General features: G+C 42.7%; 1 protein-coding gene across 2 annotated transcripts in view; it reads right to left on the reverse strand.

Annotated features, from left to right (window-relative positions):
• LOC135555651 (myoferlin-like) overlaps nt 1-22642 on the reverse strand; it is a 56678-nt gene extending 34036 nt beyond the window's left edge. The window contains exons 1-17 of one of the 2 annotated variants that reach the window (XM_064988274.1): nt 22206-22642; nt 20776-20831; nt 20409-20500; nt 14159-14267; nt 13340-13436; nt 11478-11644; nt 10815-10943; nt 10066-10128; nt 4590-4640; nt 4141-4171; nt 3902-4017; nt 2120-2246; nt 1622-1725; nt 1434-1502; nt 1294-1337; nt 1064-1146; nt 927-965 (exon numbers count right to left, since the gene is read on the reverse strand). In XM_064988274.1, the coding sequence (XP_064844346.1) occupies nt 927-965; nt 1064-1146; nt 1294-1337; nt 1434-1502; nt 1622-1725; nt 2120-2246; nt 3902-4017; nt 4141-4171; nt 4590-4640; nt 10066-10128; nt 10815-10943; nt 11478-11644; nt 13340-13436; nt 14159-14267; nt 20409-20500; nt 20776-20831; nt 22206-22293 (1465 nt within the window). In that variant the 5' untranslated portion in view covers nt 22294-22642. Of the gene's footprint in view, nt 1-926; nt 966-1063; nt 1147-1293; nt 1338-1433; nt 1503-1621; nt 1726-2119; nt 2247-3901; nt 4018-4140; nt 4172-4589; nt 4641-10065; nt 10129-10551; nt 10649-10814; nt 10944-11477; nt 11645-13339; nt 13437-14158; nt 14268-20408; nt 20501-20775; nt 20832-22205 lie in introns of those variants that run through there. The other variant, XM_064988275.1, reaches the window with a different exon arrangement.
• Nucleotides 22643-23084: the final 442 nt, after the last annotated feature.

Raw genomic sequence — 23084 nt, forward strand, 5'->3', positions numbered from 1 at the left:
GGCTAGAATAGGGTGGTAGTGAAACAGTGACTAAGTACATACAGTAGGCCAGCGGTCTCTAAGGTGCAGGCTAGAGTAGGGTGGTAGCCGGGTGAAACAGTGGCTACAGTAGGCCAGCGGTGGTGCAGGCTAGAGTATAGGGTGGTAGCCGGGCTAGAAACAGTGACTAAGTACATACAGTAGGCCAGCGGTCTCTAAGGTGCAGGCTAGAGTATAGGGTGGTAGCCGGGCTAGAAACAGTGACTAAGTACATACAGTAGGCCAGCGGTCTCTAAGGTGCAGGCTAGGTGCAGAGCTAGAGTATAGGGTGGTAGCCGGGCTAGAAACAGTGACTAAGTACATACAGTAGGCCAGCGGTCTCTAAGGTGCAGGCTAGAGTATAGGGTGGTAGCCGGGCTAGAAACAGTGACTAAGTACATACAGTAGGCCAGCGGTCTCTAAGGTGCAGGCTAGAGTATAGGGTGGTAGCCGGGCTAGAAACAGTGACTAAGTACAGGGCAGGCTACTGGGCAGAGGCTAGGGGTGACTATTTAACAATCTGATGGTCTGGAGATGGTAGCTGTTTTTCTATTATTTCCCCCCTTTTTGTGTGTTTTTTTAAACATGGTAATACAACGTGGGCTGGTGCCTACGCTACATCTGTAGTCGAACTTTAGTATTTGCAAATGCTGCCCCTGTTTGACAAAAGCAATAAAAATAAAACGTTTGATTGTCACACACCAGAGAGGTGCAGTGAAATGTGATGTTTTATAGGGTCAGCCATAGTAGTAAGGCACCCCTGGTTAGGATTACGTGCCTTGCTCAATGGCACATGGTCGGCTCGGGTATTCAACAAGGGACCTTTCGGTTAACGGCCCAAGACTCTAAACGTTAGGCTACCTGCCGCACTATAGGGAGGCCTCATACAAAAAGATGATGGTTCTTACCTTCAGATGACAGATTGGTGCAATTTTCTGCAGGTGTATCTGTTTGAAGGGACAGATGCAATGTGGATGAGACAGGGAACACACACACACACACACACACACAAAGAGTGTGAGAGTGAGAAAGAGCGATACCATACCTTCAATCTCACTACCAGATGAGGCTATTTTGGTCAGATTGAGAAATGTGGTTCCTATCACATCATTCCTGGTCAGACGATCCCTGTGTGAAAAGTTCAATACATACGCTCCTAAGATATCCATGTCTTTAAACTCAAAGTAGCAGCATTTAAAAGTGACGGTATACATGAATGTGGATAGTGTAATAAACAGTAAACCGTTATAACACTTGTTTGAAAAAAAGTCTTACCAGTCGAATACAGTCAACTTGATGCTTTCACACATGGATGGGAACTAAAGAGGGAAATGAGAGCATGTTGTGTTTGTCTGGCTTCCATTCATTTCATCCATTTGTGTTACTACATGTAATACGAGAGAGCGAGTTCACACCTTGACCTGAAGGTTGATCAGCTGGTTCCACTCAGGATTGGCATTTTTCTCGATGATTTTGGTGCACAGCTGAAACCAAAACAATGTCATCATTAAGAAACATCAAACCAAAGATCTGAAAATATTTGCCTAATGACTTGCATTTTGTCTTTCTCTTGCATTCTAGGAGTTCTAAGTGTTAGCTTTACCTTCTTGCCAGCGAAGCTGACCTCCAGAAATGGATCAACTAAGTTTTTCTTATCGCCTTCCCCTCCAAATACTTGTTTCACAGTCTGTACAAACGCATCATCCACTGTAAGGTGGAATGAATGGATATTAACATACACCAACATGAACAATAACAGACGTTAAATCAACGTTTTGAAAGAATAGGCCCACTGATAACAATGTTGGATTACTTGAAATTAATTTCCAGATACAAAAATAACCCTTAATCACTTGATGTTTGCTGATACGTGCAATCAATATGGTGTTGGCTGTTCATACTAACTTCTGCCATATTGCTTACACGTTTCCTTTACCTAGAAAAATGCATACCCAATGGGGTAGGGGGTAAGGGGAAAGTGGTAGGTGGAAGAAACAAGAGGTTTTGGGATAAGGAAAGGGGCAAGAGGTTGTTTTTGGACTGGACTAAATGATACTTTGCTGCTGACGGAGGAAGAAGGGTGGAAGGAATATACACGTACTCTGAGGCATGTCCTCTGCACGGTACACCTTCAGGTTGAGGGTGACCAATCTGAGTGTTACCCCAGCCGGCACCAACAGATTACTCTCTATGTCATCTTGCTCCTCGTTCCGCTCTCGCTTCTCAGTCTGAACACACAGGAGAGGAGGGAGAGGAGAGGAGAGCCTTGATGAAATATGGTGTGTTCTATGTAGTTGTATAACATATTGATATTGTATGCACATTCTACTAAACTCAACCCTTTTTCAGGACCCTGTCTTTCAAAGATAATTCATAAAAATCAAAATAACTTCACAGATATTCATTGTAAAGGGTTTAAACACTGTTCCCCATGACTGTTCAATGAACCATAAACAATTAACAACATGCTGTGGAACAGTCGTTAAGACACTAACAGCCACAGTTAAGTCACAGTTATGAAAACTTAGGACACTAAAGAGGCCTTTCTACTGACTCTGAAAAACACAAAAAGAAAGATGCCCATGGTCCCTGCTCATGTGTGTGAATGTGCCTTAGGCATGCTGCAAGGAGGCATGAGGACTGCGGATGTGGCCAGGGCAATAAATTGCAATGTCAATACTATGAGACGCCTAAGACTGCGCTACAGGGAGACAGCGCTACAGGGAGACAGCTGATCGTCCTCGCAGTGGCAGACCACGTGTAACAACACCTGCACAGGATCGGTACATCCAAACATCACACCTGCGGGACAGGTACAGGATGTCAACAACAACTGCCCGAGTTACACCAGGAACGCACAATTCCTCCATCAGTGCTCAGACTGTCCGCAATAGGCTGAGAGAGGCTGGACTGAGGGCTTGTAGGCCTGTTGTAAGGCAGGTCCTCACCAGACATCCCCGGCAACAAATCACCAATGGGCACAAACCCACCGTCGCTAGGCCAGACAGGACTGGCAAAAAGTGCTCTTCACTGACGAGTCGCGGTTTTGTCTCACCAGGGATGATGGTCGGATTTGCGTTTATCGTCGAAGGACTGAGCGTTACATCGAGGCCTGTACTCTGGAGTGGGATCAATTTGAAGGTGGAGGGTCCGTCATGGTCTGGGGCAGTGTGTCACAGCATCATCGGACTGAGTTTGCTGTCATTGCAGGCAATCTCAATGCTGTGCGTTACAGGGAAGACATCCTCCTCCCTCACGTGGTACCCTTCCCACAGGCTCATCCTGACATGACCCCCCAGCATGACAATGCCACCAGCCATACTGTTCGTTCTGTGCGTGAATTCCTGCAAGACAGGAATGTCAGTGTTCTGTCATGGCCAGCAAAGATCTCGGATCTCAATCCCATTGAGCATGTCTGGGAACTGTTTGGATTGGAGGGTGAGGGTAGGGCCATTCCCCCCAGAAATGTCCGGGAACTTGCAGGTGTCTTAGTGGAAGAGTGGGGTAACATCTCACAGCAAGAACGGGCGAATCTGGTGCAGTCCATGAGGAGGAGATGCACTGCAGTACTTAATGCAGCTGGTGGCCACACCAGATACTGACTGTTACTTTTGATTTTGACCCCCCTTTGTTCAGGGACACATTATTAAATTTGTGGAACTTGTTCAGTTTATGTCTCAGTTGTTGAATCTTGTTATGTCCATACAAATATGTACACGTTAAGTTTGCTGAAAATAAACACAGTTGACAGTGAGAGGACATTTCTTTTTTTGCTGAGTTTAAAAACTATATAATCAATGTTACATTAAGTACAATGGTAGAGAATGTAGAGAAAGACAGGTGAGGTGTGAGGTGACATAGCATAGTGACACAGCAGTCGTACCGGTGGCTCGTCTCCTGTCCCCACGATGACCAGGCTGACCTTCAGGTAACCTTTGGCCCCCGAGTTAGAGTCACCAGGGTCACTTAGGAGAAGCCACTTCCTCATTATGGCGTGGGCTGTTGACCATAAAAATATACACATTCCAGACACAGACACACACAAAGGATGTCTTTGAAGATAATTGAAGATCAATATAATACTTTGTTTCCTGTGTCACTCTTCTGTAAAGAGGAACTTACCAGGTTCGTCATATATGTACCCAACATCCAACTGTTAACATGAAAATAAAGCCTGGTTACAGATACACCACACAAGTGATTTTAACCAGATTTCAACCATTTTACCTTTATTTCAATAAAAATGCATGTTTGTTGACAACTCAATTAAATATCAAACAAATATGGATATTGAGGTTATTGCCTGGAATCATGATTACAGTAATATATTCAATACTGTATAAATACATTGTGGTAGTGTGCATTGTAGCCATACCATATTTGAACAAAGGATTCCTGTGATTTATGTGTGTATAATAATTCTATAATTCTATAATAATAATAATTCTGTCATTGTTACGAAAGGCAAAGATAATAGATTGGATGTAATTGATATATTGCTCTGTAAATAACTAAATGAAATGCACTTTTTTGTAAATTAGGATGTAAGAATATTTAAATGTCTATGTCACCTTGAACTCCCCCATTAGACTGTCTGCCCTGAGGGAGTAGGAATCATAGACCTGCAGAGAGAGAGAGAGAGGGGGGGGATTAGTGATGTTGAAACAAATCCATCCCTTAGTCCTAAACTGCTTCATAGTTTACCACAATCAAAGAGTTTTAAAATGATTGATTTACAGTGAGTGTTCAAAACATTAAGAAAACCTGCTCTTTCCATGACATCAAAACAAAAATCAAATCAAATGTATTTCTAAAGTCCTTTTTACATCAGCAGATGTCACAAAGTGCTTATACAGAAACCCAGCCTAAAACCCCAAACAGCAAGCAATGCAGTTGTAGAATCATGGTGGCTAGGAAGAACTCCCTAGAAAAGGCAGGAACCTAGGAAGAAACCTAGTGAGGAACTAGGCTCTGAGTGGTAGCCAGCCCTCTTCTGGCTATGTCGGGTGGAGATTATAAGAGTACATGGCCATTAAGGTCAGATTGCTCTTCAAGATGTTCAAACGTTCATAGATGACCAGCAGGGTCAATTATAATCACACTGGCTGTAGAGGGTGCAACAGGTCAGCACCTCAGGAGTAAATGTCAGCTGGCTCCAACAATACCCCCAGACAGGGCCAACCAGGCAGGATATAACCCCCACAAAGCACAGCCCACACACCACTAGAGGGATATCAACACACCACAAACGTACTACCTTGAGACAAGGCTTAGTATAGCCCACAAATATCTTCTCCACCACATGAGCCCAAGGGGGCACAAGACCAGCAAGAGGAAGATCACTTCAGTGACTCAACCCACTCAAGTCAAGTTTTGCAAAATAAGCCTGGCGCAACATGATGCACCCGTAAGGACTTAAAGATCGAGACCAAGTCTGCGTCTCTCACATGGATAGGCAAACCTTTCCATAGAAATTGAGGTCTATAGGAGAAAGCCCTGCCTCCAGCTGTTTGTTAAGAAATTCTTGGGACAATAAGTAGGTCCGTGTCTTGTGACCGTAGCGTACGTGTAGGTATGTACAGACAGGACCAAATAGGAGAGATAGGTAGGAGCAAGCCCATGTAATGCTTTGTAGGTTAGCAGTAAAACCTTGAAATCAGCCCTAGCCTTTATAGGAAGCCAGTGTAGCGAGGCTAACACTGGAGAAATATGATCACATTTTGGGGATATAGTCATGATTCTAGCAGTCGAATTTAGCACAAACCGAACATTATTTAGTGCTTTATCCAGGTAGCTGGAGACTAGAGCACTGCAGTAGATTAATCTAGAAGTGACAAAAGCACGGATGAGCTTTTCTGCATAATTTTGGGACAAAATATTTCTGATTTTTGCAATGTTACGAAGATGAAAAAAAGCTGCCCTTGAAATATTCTTGATATGTTCATCAAAAGAGAGATCAGGGTCCAGAGTAACGCTAAGGTCCTTCACAGTTTTATTTGAGACGACTGTACAACCATCAAGATTACTTGTCAGATCAAACAGCAGATCTCTTTGTTTCAATGGACCTAGAACTAGCGTCTTTGTTTAGTCCGAGTTTAAAATTAAAACATTTGCCGCCATCCACTTCCTTATGTCTGAAACACAGGCTTCCAGGGGAGGCAATTTTGGGGCTTCACCATGTTTCATCGAAATATGTGTCATCCGCATAGCAGTGAAAGTTGACATTGTGTTTCCGAATAACATCACCAAGAGGCAGAATATATAGTGAAAACAATAGTGGTCCTGAAACGGAACCTTGAGGAACACCAAAACTTGCAATTGATTTGTCAGAGGACAAAACATCCACAGAGACAAACTGATATCTTTCCGACAGATAAGATCTAAACCAGGCAAGAACTTGTCTGTGTAAATCAATTGGGGTTTCAATCGCTCCAAAAGAATGTGGTGATCAATGGTGTCAAAAGCGACACTAAGGTCTATGAGCATGAGGACGGATGCAGAGCCTTGGTCTGTCACAATTAAAAGGTAATTTACCACCTTCACGAGTGCAGTCTCAGTACTATGATGGGGTATAAAACCAGGCTGGAGCGTTTCTTATACATGCACATTATTTGTCTTTAGGAAGGCAGTGAGTTGCTACCTTTTCAGTAGCAAACATAATAAGATTGTGGTCCGATAGTCCAGGATTATGAGAAAAAAAACATTTAGATCCACAATATTCATTCCACGGGACAAAACTAGATCCAGGGTATGACTCGTGCAATGCGTAGGTCTGGACATGTTGGACAAACTCCACTGAGTCGATGATGGCTCCAAAAGCCTTTTGGACTTTCCATGTGAATATTGAAGTCAAGAAAACTTTGAATATTATCTGCCATGACTACAAGGACCGATAGGAATTCAGGGAACTCAGTGAGGAACGCTGTATACGCCACAGGGGGCCTGTAAACAGTAGCTGTACAACGTGATTGAGTGGGCTGCACAGATTTCATGACTAGAGTCTCAAAAGAAGAAAGTGCAGTAATTTGTTTTGTAAATTGAAATTTGCTGTTGTAAATGTTAGCAACACCTCCGCCTTTGCCGGATGCACAGGGGATATGGTCACTAGTTTAACCAGGAGGAGTGGCCTCATCTAACACAATAAATGAATCAGGCTTGAGCCATGTTTCAGTCAGGCCAATCACATCAAGGTTATGATCAGTGATTTCCTACACTTAAATTGCCCTTGCCAAACGACTGCGTCTGAAGCCGAGCTTGAAACTTGGCTATGCTCACCATAAGGCAATGGTTTTCCTGTCTTCTTTTGGCCAGAGGAGGTCCTGCAGCTCTATGTCCAAATAAAGCATCCGGGATGAAAAATGTCAAGTAAAAAAGTTGTGTGAGGACAAAACTAAGATATTGGTAAATTGGTTAAATACAGAGTTGGATTAAATAGTTCAAAGGTTTGGCAGGTAGCCAAGTAGCAACAAAGAGTACAGCAGTACGGAGACAACACAGAAGTGACATAGTCTAACGTAGTCTTACCGGGTGAATCCAGGTTAAAGTTATGATCCCTTTTTGATGTCACTTGTTAAATCCACTTCAATCAGTGTAGATGAAGGGGAGGAGACAGGTTAAAGAAGGATTTTTAAGCCTTGAGACAATTGAGACATGGATTGAGAGTGAATGAGAAAGACAAAAGTGCCTTTGAACGGGGTATGAAAGTCGGTTTGTATCAAGAACTGTAACACTGTTGGGTTTTTCACGCTCAACAGTTTCCCATGTGTATCAAGAATAGTCCACCACCCAAAGGACATCCAGCCATCTTAATACAACTGTGGGAAGCTTTGGAGTCAACATGGGCCAACATCCCTGTGGAACGCTTTCGACACCTAGAGTCCATGCCCCAACGAATTGAGGCTGTTCTGGTGGCAAAAGAGGGTACAACTCAATATTAGGAAGGTGTTCTTAATGTTTTGTACACTCAGTGTATATCATTATATTTAAACCATACTCTGGATAACCTCCCAATGGTAAGATACACACCATATACTGTAGGTCAAGTGGAAAATCTTGGAGCAGATAACGTGTGTGCGTGCGTGCTTGTGTGTGTGTGCCAGAGGAAGCTGGTGGGAGGAGCTATAGGAGAACGGGCTCATTCTAAACACTGCAATGGAATTAATGCAATAGTATCAAACACATCAACCATATGGAAACCACATGTTTGACTACATTCCATTTATTTCATTCCAGCCATTACAATGAGCCCATACTCCAACAGCTCCTTCCACCAGCCTCCTCTGGTGTGTACATATGTGTGCATCTCTCTCGTTCTGTCTGTCTGTTTGTCTGTCTGTCTGTCTCTATGTATGTGCATGTGAGTGTATGTAGGCATTCAGGACATGTTTAATATTAATCATAGTTGATAACATCGTTTCAGGAGGAGAGCTTTAAGCTTCAGACAACACATCTAATCCACATCTGGAACTCCACCTCCACACCTCCACCGCGCCCTTCCCGCCATCTTGCGCCCTCTCTTGCCTTCCCGGCATTCGCGGCTTCTCTAGATGTGCCATTCCGGCATCTGCGACCTGTATCCCTCGTCCGCCTGAACCATGGCTCCCTCTTGACCTGCTCAGGTTGAAGTGGCTCCCTCTTGACCTGCTTAGGTTGAAGTGGCTCCCTCTTGACCTGCTCAGGTTGAAGTGGCTCCCTCTTGACCTGCTCAGGTTGAAGTGGCTCCCTCTTGACCTGCTCAGTTTGACGTGGCTCCCTCTTGACCTGCTCAGGTTGACGTGGCTCCCTCTTGACCTGCTCAGGTTGACGTGGCTCCCTCTTGACCTGCTCAGGTTGACGTGGCTCCCTCTTGACCTGCTCAGGTTGACGTGGCTCCCTCTTGACCTGCTCAGGTTTGCTTCCCCCGTGACTTCCTACAACTGCTCTGTGTCCAAATCCCTACCCCACCTGACCCCTACTAGCCAGGACTAGCTTGTTGCATGCACTCTTGACCAGTCATGGTGGCCACCACTCCACGACTCCTGGGTTTGCTAGCCTTCTCACTCCCCAGAGTGTTATTCCCATCAATGGCAGCACTTCTTTTGGCGCTAACCAACTTTAGCCCTTCGTGTGACTTCCCACAATTGCTCTGTGTCCAAATCCCTACCCCACCTGACCCCTACTAGCCGGGACTAGCTTGTTGCATACACACTTGACCAGTCATGGTGGCCGCCACTCAACCACTCCTGGGCTTGCTGGCCTTCTTACTCCCCAGAGTGTTATTCCCATCAAGGGCAGCAATCTTTTTGGGGGCAACCAACTTTAACCATTCATGCAAGTTTCAAAACACTCATTTGACCAACATGGTAATCCATTGAAAGATGCACCAAGACCTGAAAAATAAGCCCACAATCACGAAGGTAGCCTCAGAGCAAGATGATGCTAAAGCTAGACCTAGCTCCAAAGAACTACCTGGCTAAAGACTTGGAGGATATTCACTGGCTCCTGGAAGAACTGCCATAGGAGAACAACTACCATCTCTCTCTCCACTTCTATCTTTCCCTATGCTGGGCGGTCCAGATCACACCTTGGTCCATGACCAGGGCCTTTTCCTGCACTGGGAAGTTCAGTCAAACCTAGTCAACAACTGAGGGTTGGCCCTACCAGAAAGGGGGTTCAGCACAACCTTGGTACACGACCAGGGGCTGGGCCTTCCTTACACTACCTTCTCACCCCTTCTATTCCCTTTGGCTCATTTTGCCTCCTCTGTGCTAAATGCACCATCTGACACTCAATGTGCTCCACCCGTAGAGCATGTATACAGCAAGTACTTCAACCAGGTTGAGTAGGTGATAAAGCTTATTCACCGAAGTGCAACTTGGTCAGATCAACAGTAGCGACCTCGTTGTCCCCAATCGGGGTCTAGCCTCCCTGTCCACCATCCACGCCAAAACCCCCATACCATACTCCAACTACTACCCCTTCCGACATGTTCGTCAGATGGAGAGAAGCCAACTTGTGAACACAATGTATATAGACTATACCCAGTCTGAGAGGGAGTGTTGTACTTACCCGAATACTGATACAGTCATCTAAAAGCTCCGAAGGCAGGATGTTGACATTAAAGAAGAATATCTGTGGAGAGGGTTTATAAATATGTTGATATATACAGTATTTTCATGGTTTATTTATGTACATAGTAAAGAGTTAGGCATAACCATGACCATTTTCCATAGCTTTCTATACTCTTGATTTTGAAGGAAATTCATACAGACATACTGTAGCAATTGTATAGTAATTGACGAGAAAAGGTTGAGAAAATGCATGTGAGAGGTCAAAGGGGGATAGATAATGTATCGAATGGAGGATTCTGCTTTAGATTTACTCAAACATATCACTGTTGCAGAGAGAGAAGAAGATCCAAATGAAACTCACTGAAGCAGGAGAAGGAGGAGTGCATTGAGAGAGGGATCAGCAGGACAAGATAAAAGAGGAGCAGGAGTCAAATAGACAATCAATCAATCAATCAATCAAATGTATTTATGAAGCCCTTCTTACATCAGCTGATGTCACAAAGTGCTGTACAGAAACCCAGCCTAAAACACCAAACAGCAAGCAATGCAGGTGTAGAAGCACGGCAGCTAGGAAAAACTCCCTGGAAAGACAAGCGTTTAAAGAGGTGAAAAAGACAGTCAATAAAAATATTACATTCTGAAACAAAGATGACTTTTCGCGCAATCAGAGAAGTGTAACTTTGCCCTAGTGGGTTTGATTTTTGAGTATAAGAGCAGTTTAAAACGATGGAGTTATGAAGAGATTACCTCATCAAAGAAGGGGTTGTTTCCTTGTCTGATCCTGGTTCGGTGGGTCTGTCCGCACACATTCACTTTGACAACCGGTTTAATGTTGTTTCCCGGCAACTGTCGGCCCTCGATAACTCGAACGCGAATCTGGTCATTGAAGACAAGAGTATAAGAGTTTAACTAACACTGAGTGACTTCAACAAACACAAAATTCCTTAATTACGCCTTTTATTTATTTAATTTGTCAATAATAGGAGAGGTCAAAGAGGCTCTGTTCTACTACAAAATGCATATCTCCTTCCTTTTTTCCTTCCTTCCTTGAGGCAATCACTGATCTGTTAGTGATTGGATTGATGAATGCATAATTATCATATTGCTGTCACCTCTCATGCCTATACAGATTAGTGATTACCACAAGTAAGATAAAATAGGATGAAGGACACATTTCATAAGTATTTAAACAGGGCCCCATACTACCATCCAGGGCTGCATCTCAATATTCCTTTGCTAGTCTTCCCTCCCACTGATCTGAAAGAACTGGAGGTTGAAAGCCACCATCCACCATACTGCTTTCATCTGTCCTGTGGTTTCAGATCAGTGCAAATGAAGGAAAGAGAGATGAGGAGGGGAGGATACTTTAAACGTTTGACATGCACTTCATGTCCTAGCTATGTACTCTACCTGGAAGTCCTGGGGCTTGTTGGCCAGGGCCCGGTGTCTCTTGCGGCTGGTCCGGACAGGTCTATGGTTGGGGTTACCAGGCTGTCCAGGTGTGGGTGGAACTCCAAGGGTCCCCACCTGACCCCCAAGGGATAACTCCTCCCCATCCTTCCCTTCCTCACCCCCACCTGGTAAGCCAGAACACACACACACACACACACACACACACACACACACACACACACACACACACACACACACACACACACACACACACACACACACACACACACACACACACACACACACACACACACACACACACACAGAGAGAGTATTGTACAACTAACCTTGTGGGGACACACAATTCAGTCCCATTTAAAATCCTAATGTCCCTAACCCTAAACTTAACCCTGACCTGTACCTTAACCTTAACCCGAAAACATTACCTTAACCCTAAACCTAACCATAGCACCTAACTATAACCCTAAAATGAACCCTAGCTCCTAACCCTTATTCTAGCCCTAACACTAATTCTAATTTAAACCCTAAACACCCTAGAAATAGAATTTGACCTTGTGGGGACCTACAAAATGTCCCCAGTTGGTAAAAACATTTTAGTTTACGATTATTGTGGGGACTTCTGGTCCAGGTGACTTGTGTTCAGCATATTGTCTGCTGAGTGCACTTGTGTCGTGTGTATATTTAAAAAATATACAAATATACATTAAAAAATTCATACCCTACCATCCCTACCCTGATTAGAGTAAACTAACAGACAACAAAACTTCTACTGCTACTTACAGCTATTTTCCGTCATATCTACAGTACCTGTAGCTAAATAACTAGACATACAGAAACATTCCTAATTTCCTCAAGTGCTGGATTTTTACCCACAGCACCAATCCACCATTCAATCTGAACTCCAACCCTCCGATGTCTACAGTCACCCATCTTTCCCAGTATAATGCCATTTTGCTATTTCCTTTTGCAATTACATCCATCCATTTTACTATGATGTCTTATGAGAGTCCTGAACCTCCCTGTTCGTAACATTTCTACCAATATTGCCCCATAAATAAATACTTTACCCAGGAGTTAAATGATATTTCCCATTGACAGATGGTGGTTTTTCAGATCACCTAACAAAACAGTTTGCAGGTCCATCTGTAACCTGATATTATGACATAACAACAATTCCCGGACCTGACTCCAAAAGCGAGCACCCGATGGAACGTACTACAAAATATGTTCAGTTGATTATGTTTCCTCGTGGCAGAATCTGCCAAAGGCTGCAAGTGTTGTTTGTCTTTTCAATTTGCATCCTCCATTTCCATAAACAGCAAGAAGCCTTTCACTTGTGTAATGAACACAGACAAGCCAGAACCACTTCAATACTTCCTACCAACCAAAGCCTAAAACCACATCACACCACCTCACTAGCCTGGTTACCTGGGTTGTATTCATTAGAGACCAAATGGTGAAAAAAAACTCTGAAACAGGTAGGGACTACCTGGACTTGCCCAATAAGAAATGCAAGCTTTTGTTTTCCATTTTCAAACACTTCCTGTTGTGTGCCCTAATGAACACAACCCTGGCTACCAGATCTGTCTGTACTTTAGTCAACTGCTCATTACATGACATTGAACGACAGAAGAGTTGGCTAATACACAAACAAATCTGGGAACCAGACTACCACTGCAATACCAAACCCAAACATTCCACTGAGACAGCTGCATACTTTTCCCAAACTACATGTATAAGAGTTGATTTACATTACTGGCATAACAAAGACATTGGAACTGATCTCATGAGAGAAGGACACCATTTTGCTTCACCAAAAAAAAAAGATGGCGTGCACATATTTGTTATGTTAAACTGACCTGTGTCCCCATACGACTGGTCTTCATCAGTTTGATTGTTAGGGTTCGGAGCTGTGCTCGCTGGTGGCTCATAACCAATCATCAAATGAATGGTTGCCTAAAAAAAGATGGGATTAAATGTCAACATGCTGCTTCAAGACAATGTCTCAATGTATTGACAAGTTTAACTTACATTATTTTACATTGACATATTATGGTCAATGATCAAGACGTTTTAACCTAGTTATTATATGCATGGGGTAGTTCTGGCTGGGACTCAGGCCTGGGTCCAGCAACTGTCAACCCAACACCTTAGCGGTTACGCCAAGAGACCTGAACCTCTTGACGAGGTCCCTCGGTGTTGGGTTAAGGTCGCTACTCCAATCAAATCAAATTGTATTGGTCACATACACATGGTTAGCAGATGTTAATGCGAGATTAGCGAAATGCTTGTAGTGTAGCGAAATACTCGCAACACTAGCCCCTCCCTTCAGGAGAACATCTCCCCAAGCTTCTTTATTCCAAGTCCTTCATGTGTACACGCCTTTCCCATGACCTTATGGGCACCATCCCACTTCTTACACCAATGTAGGGAATTTGTGTGTTAGTTCTGACCAGGACTTGAACCCGGGTCCAGCTATTGTCAACCCAACACATTACCGTTAAGGCAAAAGCACCGAACCTCGACAATGTCACTACAATAAAGTGTATTATTGGTTACACTTCGTTTACTTTTAAGAATAAGCCAATTATAACTGCTTATACATGTTTATACATCTTGTTCATTCTAGAAGCTGTTAATTCTCAATGACACAAGTGTGTAGCCATAGAGAAACTCACCCCAGTGTCCTGTATCTTCTCATTGACCAGGGACAGGTTCTTTGCTGGGAGGGACTTGGTGTGACCATGAGCCAGGTCTAGGAGAGAGATCTTAGCTGAGCCAATAAATCTGGAATAGAGGTCAAAAGTCATGAGCACCACCTGTATGTATGTGACATGAATCTTTCTTGTGGAAACGCATACAGTAACATATAATATCATTAAATAATATCATCACTTAAACAAATGCATGTATTATACTTGCTGGTCTACTGGATAAAGAGGTGTAGATTTCCTCTGTTGTTTGTGTACAATTGTTGATGGGAATTTATATGAATGACTAGAATAAATCCACCCTGAACCCTGAAGCCATATAATCGTATGAGTATGAAATTGATTAGAATTATGTATGACCATAGTCTGTACAATATGTCTACAAACCTTATTTGAATAACAGACAGACTGTCTGAGCAAGATTCAGGGCCGACCTTGGCTGGGGCCACTGAGAGTACTTCCCAGTCTCTCTATCTTGCGGGAGGAGGGGGAGTAAGTCTCACGGAATTCCGTAGCAGGGCATTGTGTGCTAAGGTTGGTGAGAAAGTGTGCGCGTATGGGTGTGTTAGTGTGAATGTGTGTGCGTCTGTGAGGGTGAATGTGGGTGCGTGTGTGAGGGTGAATGTGTGTGCGTGTGTGAGTGTGAATGTGTGTGCGTATGTTTGTGTGAATGTGTGTGCGTATGTTTGTGTGAATGTGTGTGCGTATGTTTGTGTGAATGTGTGTGCGTGTGTGAGGGTGAATGTGTGTGCGTGTTTCAGGGTGAGTGTGTGTGCGTGTGTGAGGGTGAATGTGTGTGTGTCACGCCCTGGTCTAAGTATTTTGTGTTTTTCTTCATGTATTGGGTCAGGCCAGGGTGTGGCATGGAGTTTTTGTATTGTGGTGTGTTTTGTCTTGGGGTTTTGGTGTGTATGTATTTGGGATTGTAGCTAGTGGGGTTATCTAGCAAAGTCTATGGCTGTCTGGAGTGGTTCTCAATCAGAGGCAGGTGCTTATCATTGTCTCTGATTGGGAACCATATTTAGGCAGCCATATTCTTTGAGTTTGTCGTGGGTGATTGTCCTTAGTGTCTTGATGCCCTTGTGCTGTGTTAGTTGACACCAGTTTAGGCTGTTTCGGTTTTCATTTTCGTTTATTTGTTTTGTATTGATTCGTGTTACGTTTGTTTTATTAAACATGGATCACAATAGACACGCTGCAGTTTGGTCCGACTCTCCTTCACCATATGAAAACAGTGACAGTGTGAGTGTTTCAGGGTGAATGTGTGTGTGAGGGTGAATGTGTGTGCATGTGTTTGTGTGAATGTGTGTGCGTGTTTGTGTGCATATGTTTGTGTGAATGTGTGTGCGGGAGAAGCCAGTATAAAATGAATTGTTTTGTACAACAGAGCAGCGTTCTCGTAAATGAACTTTCTGACTATCGTAGCTGGGCCTCCGTCTGATTCAGTTCAACCAGTTTCCTACAAATTCTGGGTTTCAGGCTGAGTACTTAATTGAATTGGGTTTATGAACATCGAACATAATTCTCCTGACAACAATGATGTATGTAATTTTATATGTATGAATATATTTGTTTTTTGACTAATCACAGGCAGTATCCAGTTCTCATTTGTACTTCTTTCAGAATTGACAAACCTAGCAACAAGTCATACAGAGCAATTATATTTGCCACAGATCTGATGAAAGTCCCTTATGGGGGAACTGAGGACTAACTAGAAAGGTACCAAGGGTTCTTTATTACGCAATGATTAAGAATCATGTTGCATTGCTTAATCTCAGTTATTCCCGTGATGTTTACAAAGCCACCACCGTGCCATGCAGCCACAATTTAAAGAAGTGTGTATATGTCAACATATTGTTGATACCACTGAGGCCCTTTGCTTGTGCTGGACTGGAGGGACTCAAGAAAAACAAAGTGATAGGATTGTAGCGAGACAACAACTTTCCTGTCGCTGAGTGATCTTAATAAGCTGTCACAATGACAAACATCAGCCTAGCATAGCTTATTTTGGCAATCATTAGAGCCTTCCCCGGAGAACACTGGGAAAAAAATGTAATCTGTGCTCTGTAGTGAGGAACAACACTCGATCCCACAGACAAGGGAAAAGAATCATGAAAAGGGAGGACGAGGAAAGACTAACCGCTGGGAGCAATTAGCATCTACCACAGGCATGCCTGTAGTCTGGCCTTGTGTATCAGGCTGAGGGGAGGAGAGAGAGAGAGAAATTTAATTGAGAGAGAGGAGGGAGGGAAAGATAATTTAAGTGAATTGAGAGCATGGGAGAGAGGGGGGATAGAGAGAAAAGGAGAGAATAGAAGAGAGATGGGAAGGGGAGAGAGAGGGGGGATAGGGAGAAAAGAAGAGAGGAGAGAAGAGAGATGGGAGGGAGAGAGAGGAAAGAAGAGGGTGGGAGAGAGGAAAGAAGAGGGTGGGAGAGAAGAGAGAGGGGGGAAGGTGGGATGTTGTCATGCCTCTCCCCTCTTGGCTATGTCACCTCAGTGTTGAAGTAATTTGTCATCCCACACAGAGAGATAAACAATCATGCGTTAAAACAGGTCCTGGAAATGACGTTGAACTACAGGGTCAGCGGTAGAGATCACACCTTGGCATTGAAAGCAGGCTACTCTGAAGCTGAGAGAGGAACGCTCTTTGAGTCTTTTGTTTTTTATTCCTCTTGGAATTTTACACGTTTCACATTTTTTCTTGACTCAATTAGTTGGCAGTTGACTTTTCAAAGGCGAGCAGACACATGCATAATACCCATTGCTGAATATTTTCCCTCTGAGGAAATGAGTTGACTGTTACTGACTAATAATATGGAACACACACTACCTGTCAGCACACTAGTTGGCTATATTTATGTAGTGGCTAGTTCCTCTTTTATGAGTCTAAAGCAGTTCCACACTATGAAGTCAAATAATACAGCATAATATGGAGTTCTTTCTTTTGCTGATATCAAAGGCCCTGCTGCTAACTGTGCCCGTCTATTTGTGCTATCATGTCAACTCCTTGTCAATCAATGTCATAACATGTTTGGATTGACAATGAGTAATGGAGTTGGCAAGAGCAGGCTATAGTTTACTGTCTAGTCTCTAGTAGAAAAAACATACTGTGTGTATCCATGTTTGTATATCATTTTGGGCTTCTTTTTTTATTTGGACGTTGGATATGGAGGATTCGAAATGCCTCAAAAGGACAAATGATTGTATATGGTGGTCACTAGGGGATGTCCTTATATCCAGCCCCCCACATTGAGTGTGTGTTTATACTAGATGAGGCAACCTCACCCACATACACACACATCTGCAAAGGGTTTTCAAGCTTACTCAAACCCCCATCTGCCAGTGACAAGCCTGTGCAAGCTCTGTAACTTTGCTTGTGTTTGAGTCTGGACATTATAGAAGTTCAAAGATGTGAGTCACTCTCATTACCATAGCCTCTCTCTCTCTCTCTCTCTCTCTCTCTCTCTCTCTCTCTCTCTCTCTCTCCTGCTGAGAAGTGGTGAAAAGCATGCTGCTAAATAGAGGCTGCTCATTACGTGACTTAAAAATATCACATTGGAAATGGAACAGCAATGAAGCATCAATACAGCTCAGATATGTTTCATCAATATAAAAGCACTAACATGTGAAGTAAAAAGCATTTTGATACCTGTTTCTCTTGATATACAGTAGACACATAAGAGACCCTTTTGGAATCTATTGAGTTTGAAGTGATTTGTGCTCATGGTGAAGCAATAGCCTTTTGGAGAGAGAAAACGGTTCCATCATAGTGAGCGATAAATCCTCCTCACATCGCACAGCGAGTCTGAACACGGAGGCAGGTACAGGGTGTGGTAGTGGAGCTGTAAGGGGTTGTGCGACTTCAAATCACCCCTGACTTTCCACTTACCAACGTGGTAATCATTGAAGCTCTGCGGTAACACAATTTTCCTCAACACATGTTGTCATGGCAAGAGGAGTTGCTGTAAAGGTTATGTGCAATGGAAAAACTTGAGTTCAAAAAAATGTAATTGTAGATCAACTAAGTTCTCTTTCAAATACTTGTTTCTGTATCTCACGTATGGGGTAAGTCCTTCGGGACGGGGTCACAAGGACACTCCAATCACACAACCTATTATGAGGCGCCCCGCCCTCTAGCTCATTAATCTTTTTCTTCCTTACGGAGATCACAAGCTCTCTCTACACTCTCCTCAGCACGACTTGTCTCATTGTCTTCCGACTTCATTGTGAACTCGCCACCGATATAGTCAACTGCTATGGGAGTTGACTACAGGTGAGATACCCATATTTGAGATAACGAAAAAAGTATTTGAAAGAGCACTTGGGTAAACACTTCTGCAGTCAGAGATCCATGATGTTCCTTAAGGTCAAATCTTAAGGTTACTTGCATAACCCCTGTTCTCTGATAATATGATTGGGGTATCTCAATATGCTTAAGGAGGAACACATATGTTTGATAATGAGCTAGAGTATGGGACTTGACACATTATAATAAGTGGGGTTCCCCACTATTCGCCACGCCTCCTGTCTGTTTACGACAGATGTTTTGTGATTGGAGCTTCCTTATGATCTCGCCCCAAAGGGAATGCCCCCATATGTAAGATAGCTCACTCATATTACCATAGAACTACGGGGTTACGCAAGTAACCTGAAGATTTGACCTTAATGAACATTATGGATCTCCCTCCGCAGAAGTGCATACTCTAGTTTTTGACAACTCAGTTTAAACTCAGCACTGGCCTCAGGGTTTGACCTTAATGAACATTATGGATCTCCCTCCGCAGAAGTGCATACTCTAGTTTTTGACAACTCAGTTTAAACTCAGCACTGGCCTCAGGGTTTGACCTTAATGAACATTATGGATCTCCCTCTTCAGAAGTGCATACTCTAGTTTTTTACAACTCAGTTTAAACTCAGCACTGGCCTCAGGGTTTGACCTTAATGAACATTATGGATCTCCCTCTTCAGAAGTGCATACTCTAGTTTTTTACAACTCAGTTTAAACTCAGCACTGGCCTCAGGGTTTGACCTTAATGAACATTATGGATCTCCCTCCGCAGAAGTGCTTACTCTAGTTTTTTACAACTCAGTTTAAACTCAGCACTGGCCTCAGGGTTTGACCTTAATGAACATTATGGATCTCCCTCTGCAGAAGTGCAGTTTTCAGCACTCTAGGGTTTTTTGGACAACTCAGTTTAAACTCAGCACTGGCCTCAGGGTTTGACCTTAATGAACATTATGGATCTCCCTCCGCAGAAGTGCTTCCTCTAGTTTTTGACAACTCAGTTTAAACTCAGCACTGGCCTCAGGGTTTGACCTTAATGAACATTATGGATCTCCCTCTGCAGAAGTGCATACTCTAGTTTTTTACAACTCAGTTTAAACTCAGCACTGGCCTCAGGGTTTGACCTTAATGAACATTATGGATCTCCCTCTGCAGAAGTGCTTACTCTAGTTTTTTACAACTCAGTTTAAACTCAGCACTGGCCTCAGGGTTTGACCTTAATGAACATTATGGATCTCCCTCTGCAGAAGTGCTTACTCTAGTTTTTTACAACTCAGTTTAAACTCAGCACTGGTCTCAGGGTTTGACCTTAATGAACATTATGGATCTCCCTCCGCAGAAGTGCTTCCTCTAGTTTTTGACAACTCAGTTTAAACTCAGCACTGGTCTCAGGGTTTGACCTTAATGAACATTATGGATCTCCCTCTGCAGAAGTGCTTACTCTAGTTTTTACAACTCAGTTTAAACTCAGCACTGGTCTCAGGGTTTGACCTTAATGAACATTATGGATCTCCCTCTGCAGAAGTGCTTACTCTAGTTTTTTACAACTCAGTTTAAACTCAGCACTGGTCTCAGGGTTTGACCTTAATGAACATTATGGATCTCCCTCTGCAGAAGTGCATACTCTAGTTTTTTACAACTCAGTTTAAACTCAGCACTGGTCTCAGGGTTTGACCGTTCCCTTTCAGTCACTCTCTGTATAACCTGTGCTTACCAGACACTGTATTGTAATGACCAGGTTCACATACTAATGGAGGGGCACTTTGACTGAGAAATGACAAGAGGTCAAACTGAGTAAAACACTATGTCCCACCTCCTCTCTAGCAGCACTAGCAGTGTCCGATTAGCAGGAGGTGTGTGTGTGTGTGTGATGTGCGTTCTCTCACAAAGCGTTTGAGACATATACAGTAGCTACATGTCAGGTACGTACTTGTCTTTGCCGATCGTCTCATAGTCTTTCACAATCACGTCTATAAAGGAGGACGCATCCAATGGGGAGCCCTTTAGGTCGAACTCAAGCACCTGCAACCACAAATTGAGTTAGTACATAAAAAACGCAACTTAGTTAAATTATAAAACATGGGGGGGGTACAAATGCTTTAAATCAAAGGGGAAGTGTTCAGAGTTATCATTCCTCTATCTAATAATAACTACACACAGCGGACAACATTTTAGCCTCATTCCCTAATTCATTCTCATATCCTCCTCCACACAAAACTTCACTCTCAACACCTTTTTCAACATTCCCAGAGACTGCCAGAGAGAGGATGGATTGTAATGTTAATATTTATACTTACTTCATTCCACACGGGATTGAGTTCACTATCAATTGCTTTAGTTTTCTTCTTTTCACCTGTAGCATTTACACAAAATGGCAAGATTAAAACACGCAATATATGTTTTTATATATACCCTGCATATAACTAGGCAAGTCAGTTAAGAACAAATTCTTATTTACAATGATGGCCGACACCGGCCAAACCCGGACGATTTTTATCTGAATATCAAATCATTTCTGGGTAACAATTATGTTACTGTGATTGTTTTTAACTAAATGGTCAAAAAATAAACAAAAATAGCTTCTTTGCAAAAATGCAAAGTTCTCAAGCAATCAATTTTGCAAGGACTGTTTATGAGTGGTTTAAGTGGGGAGGGGAAAACTAGCTGTTATTGGTAGTGAGGGTTGTTTCTTATTGGGCTCTTAACTAATTTACTGTCTGGTGATGTCACCAGGTAGGCCAAAATTATACCCCACCAAAACCGGCTGACATTTTAGGTGTTCTTTTCAAACAGCTCTTACACTAAAAGGGCATTATCATCATTTTTACAATTTCAATTTCCAACGTCATAATGCAAATATATATATAAAACACAGGTATATCATGTTTTTAATTGCACTGGGCCTTTAACATATATAGGTAGTTTTAAAATGAGTAATAACTACAACGTCCCTGGGGCTGGTAACACAGTGAGCCAACTTACGGTGGCAACATATTGAACCATAAAAGTTGAATGTGCATCTTGGACTGACTCTTGTCCTAAAATATCCATACAAAAATGAAGCACATTGACCCAGCTGCAGAGCTCTTCATGACAGGGGGAGAATTGATGATTCCAACCCTTCATAAGGGAATGTGTTTTCCCTCTGTGTAACACAATACAGGCAACATTATTTCACGTGACTCATTGCCTTAAAGCAGGCAAAATGAGGTTTGGGAATCTCAGAACTAATGCACACTACCATTGTTGTACCTTCAATGCAATTCATAGTAGTTTTGTGCCCTTACATGCGCACAGTTAATGATGCAGTACCTCCACTTTGAATGCAAAGAGCATCATGTTTGTGTTTATTGAACATGTTAAATGTTTGGGGACTACAAAATCCATCAGAATATCATGTTATTGTGGAATATTGCAGTTGTTGGTTCAAAGAATAAATGATAGACAGACAATTGGTCGACTAACCCAACATTGACAGCAAAGGGCAGAAAGGATAATATGACTTTAAAATAAAGAGAACTATAAAGTAGCCTAACTAAGAAGTAGGCTACAACCCGAAAGCAACTCTGCATGTCTTCATCTTTGATTTATATTAGCCTACATTTGGAGAACGTCTTTGATGCAGATGTTTTGAACTTCTCAAGAATAGCCAACCATCAAGGCATTGAAACCAAAGAGTAGATGTAGGCTAAATGCCACAGCAAGAGGCAACAAAACAATAACTCACCTTTGAACACTACCGCTGCTATGGGATCTGGGTTTCCGAGTTTCTTTTTGGGGATGCCTTTGGCTGATTCCACTACGACGCGCAACATTATTACAGAGTTTTTCAAGTCTGTAGTATAACTCCCTTATGAATCACAGCATGTTCCTCTGCCAAGGCGTCTCTTCACCAGCGCGCATTGTAACGGAGGAAATGCTCATTTAGAGGAGGAATGAAGTCACGAATTATTTGGCTATTCACTGTAAAAGTCAGCAAGGAACAAAATATTATGGATGTGTGTTAAAAAGTATTCCATCACGTCGTGTAGGCTATAGTCAAAATCTGTTACTAGCCATCCTACTTGTTACATCTACTTCTACTTCTTATGATATTGTTATGAGTTTATAAACAAACTTGACGCTGTCAAAATATTGTTTTATTATAGGCCACTCAAAAAGGCTACAATTCGTCATAGCCTACGTTGAATGATTTACATGCATCTGGTAACAGCTTTTTAGTCTATCGTGGTTCAAATGTAGCATACAACGCAGCGCCACCCAGTGGTGATGGGGTTGTACAGCGCTGAGTGTGGTACCCTAAAATGACTGCGGCGATTTTCTTTTAAACAAAATATATCCCATGATAATTCTTATCACAGCAAGAATACTACTGTTATTCCCCATACTGTTATTGTTTCACATCTAAGTCATTTTGCTGGTTTAATTAGGCTATTTGAAATCTGATATGCGAACTTGTGTCTTTGAAAAAAACGAAACAAAAAAAAATCAATGAGGGCTCCGCATTTTTGTAAGCATTTATGGGCAGTGAGTGAGCTCCAAAATAATTGGGACATTGACACGTTTGACAGAAAGTCGGATAGTCCTGAATGAATCGTGAATGATG

The sequence above is a fragment of the Oncorhynchus masou genome, chromosome 15 (assembly GCF_036934945.1).
Source record: "Oncorhynchus masou masou isolate Uvic2021 chromosome 15, UVic_Omas_1.1, whole genome shotgun sequence".
NCBI classification, from domain to species: domain Eukaryota; kingdom Metazoa; phylum Chordata; class Actinopteri; order Salmoniformes; family Salmonidae; genus Oncorhynchus; species Oncorhynchus masou.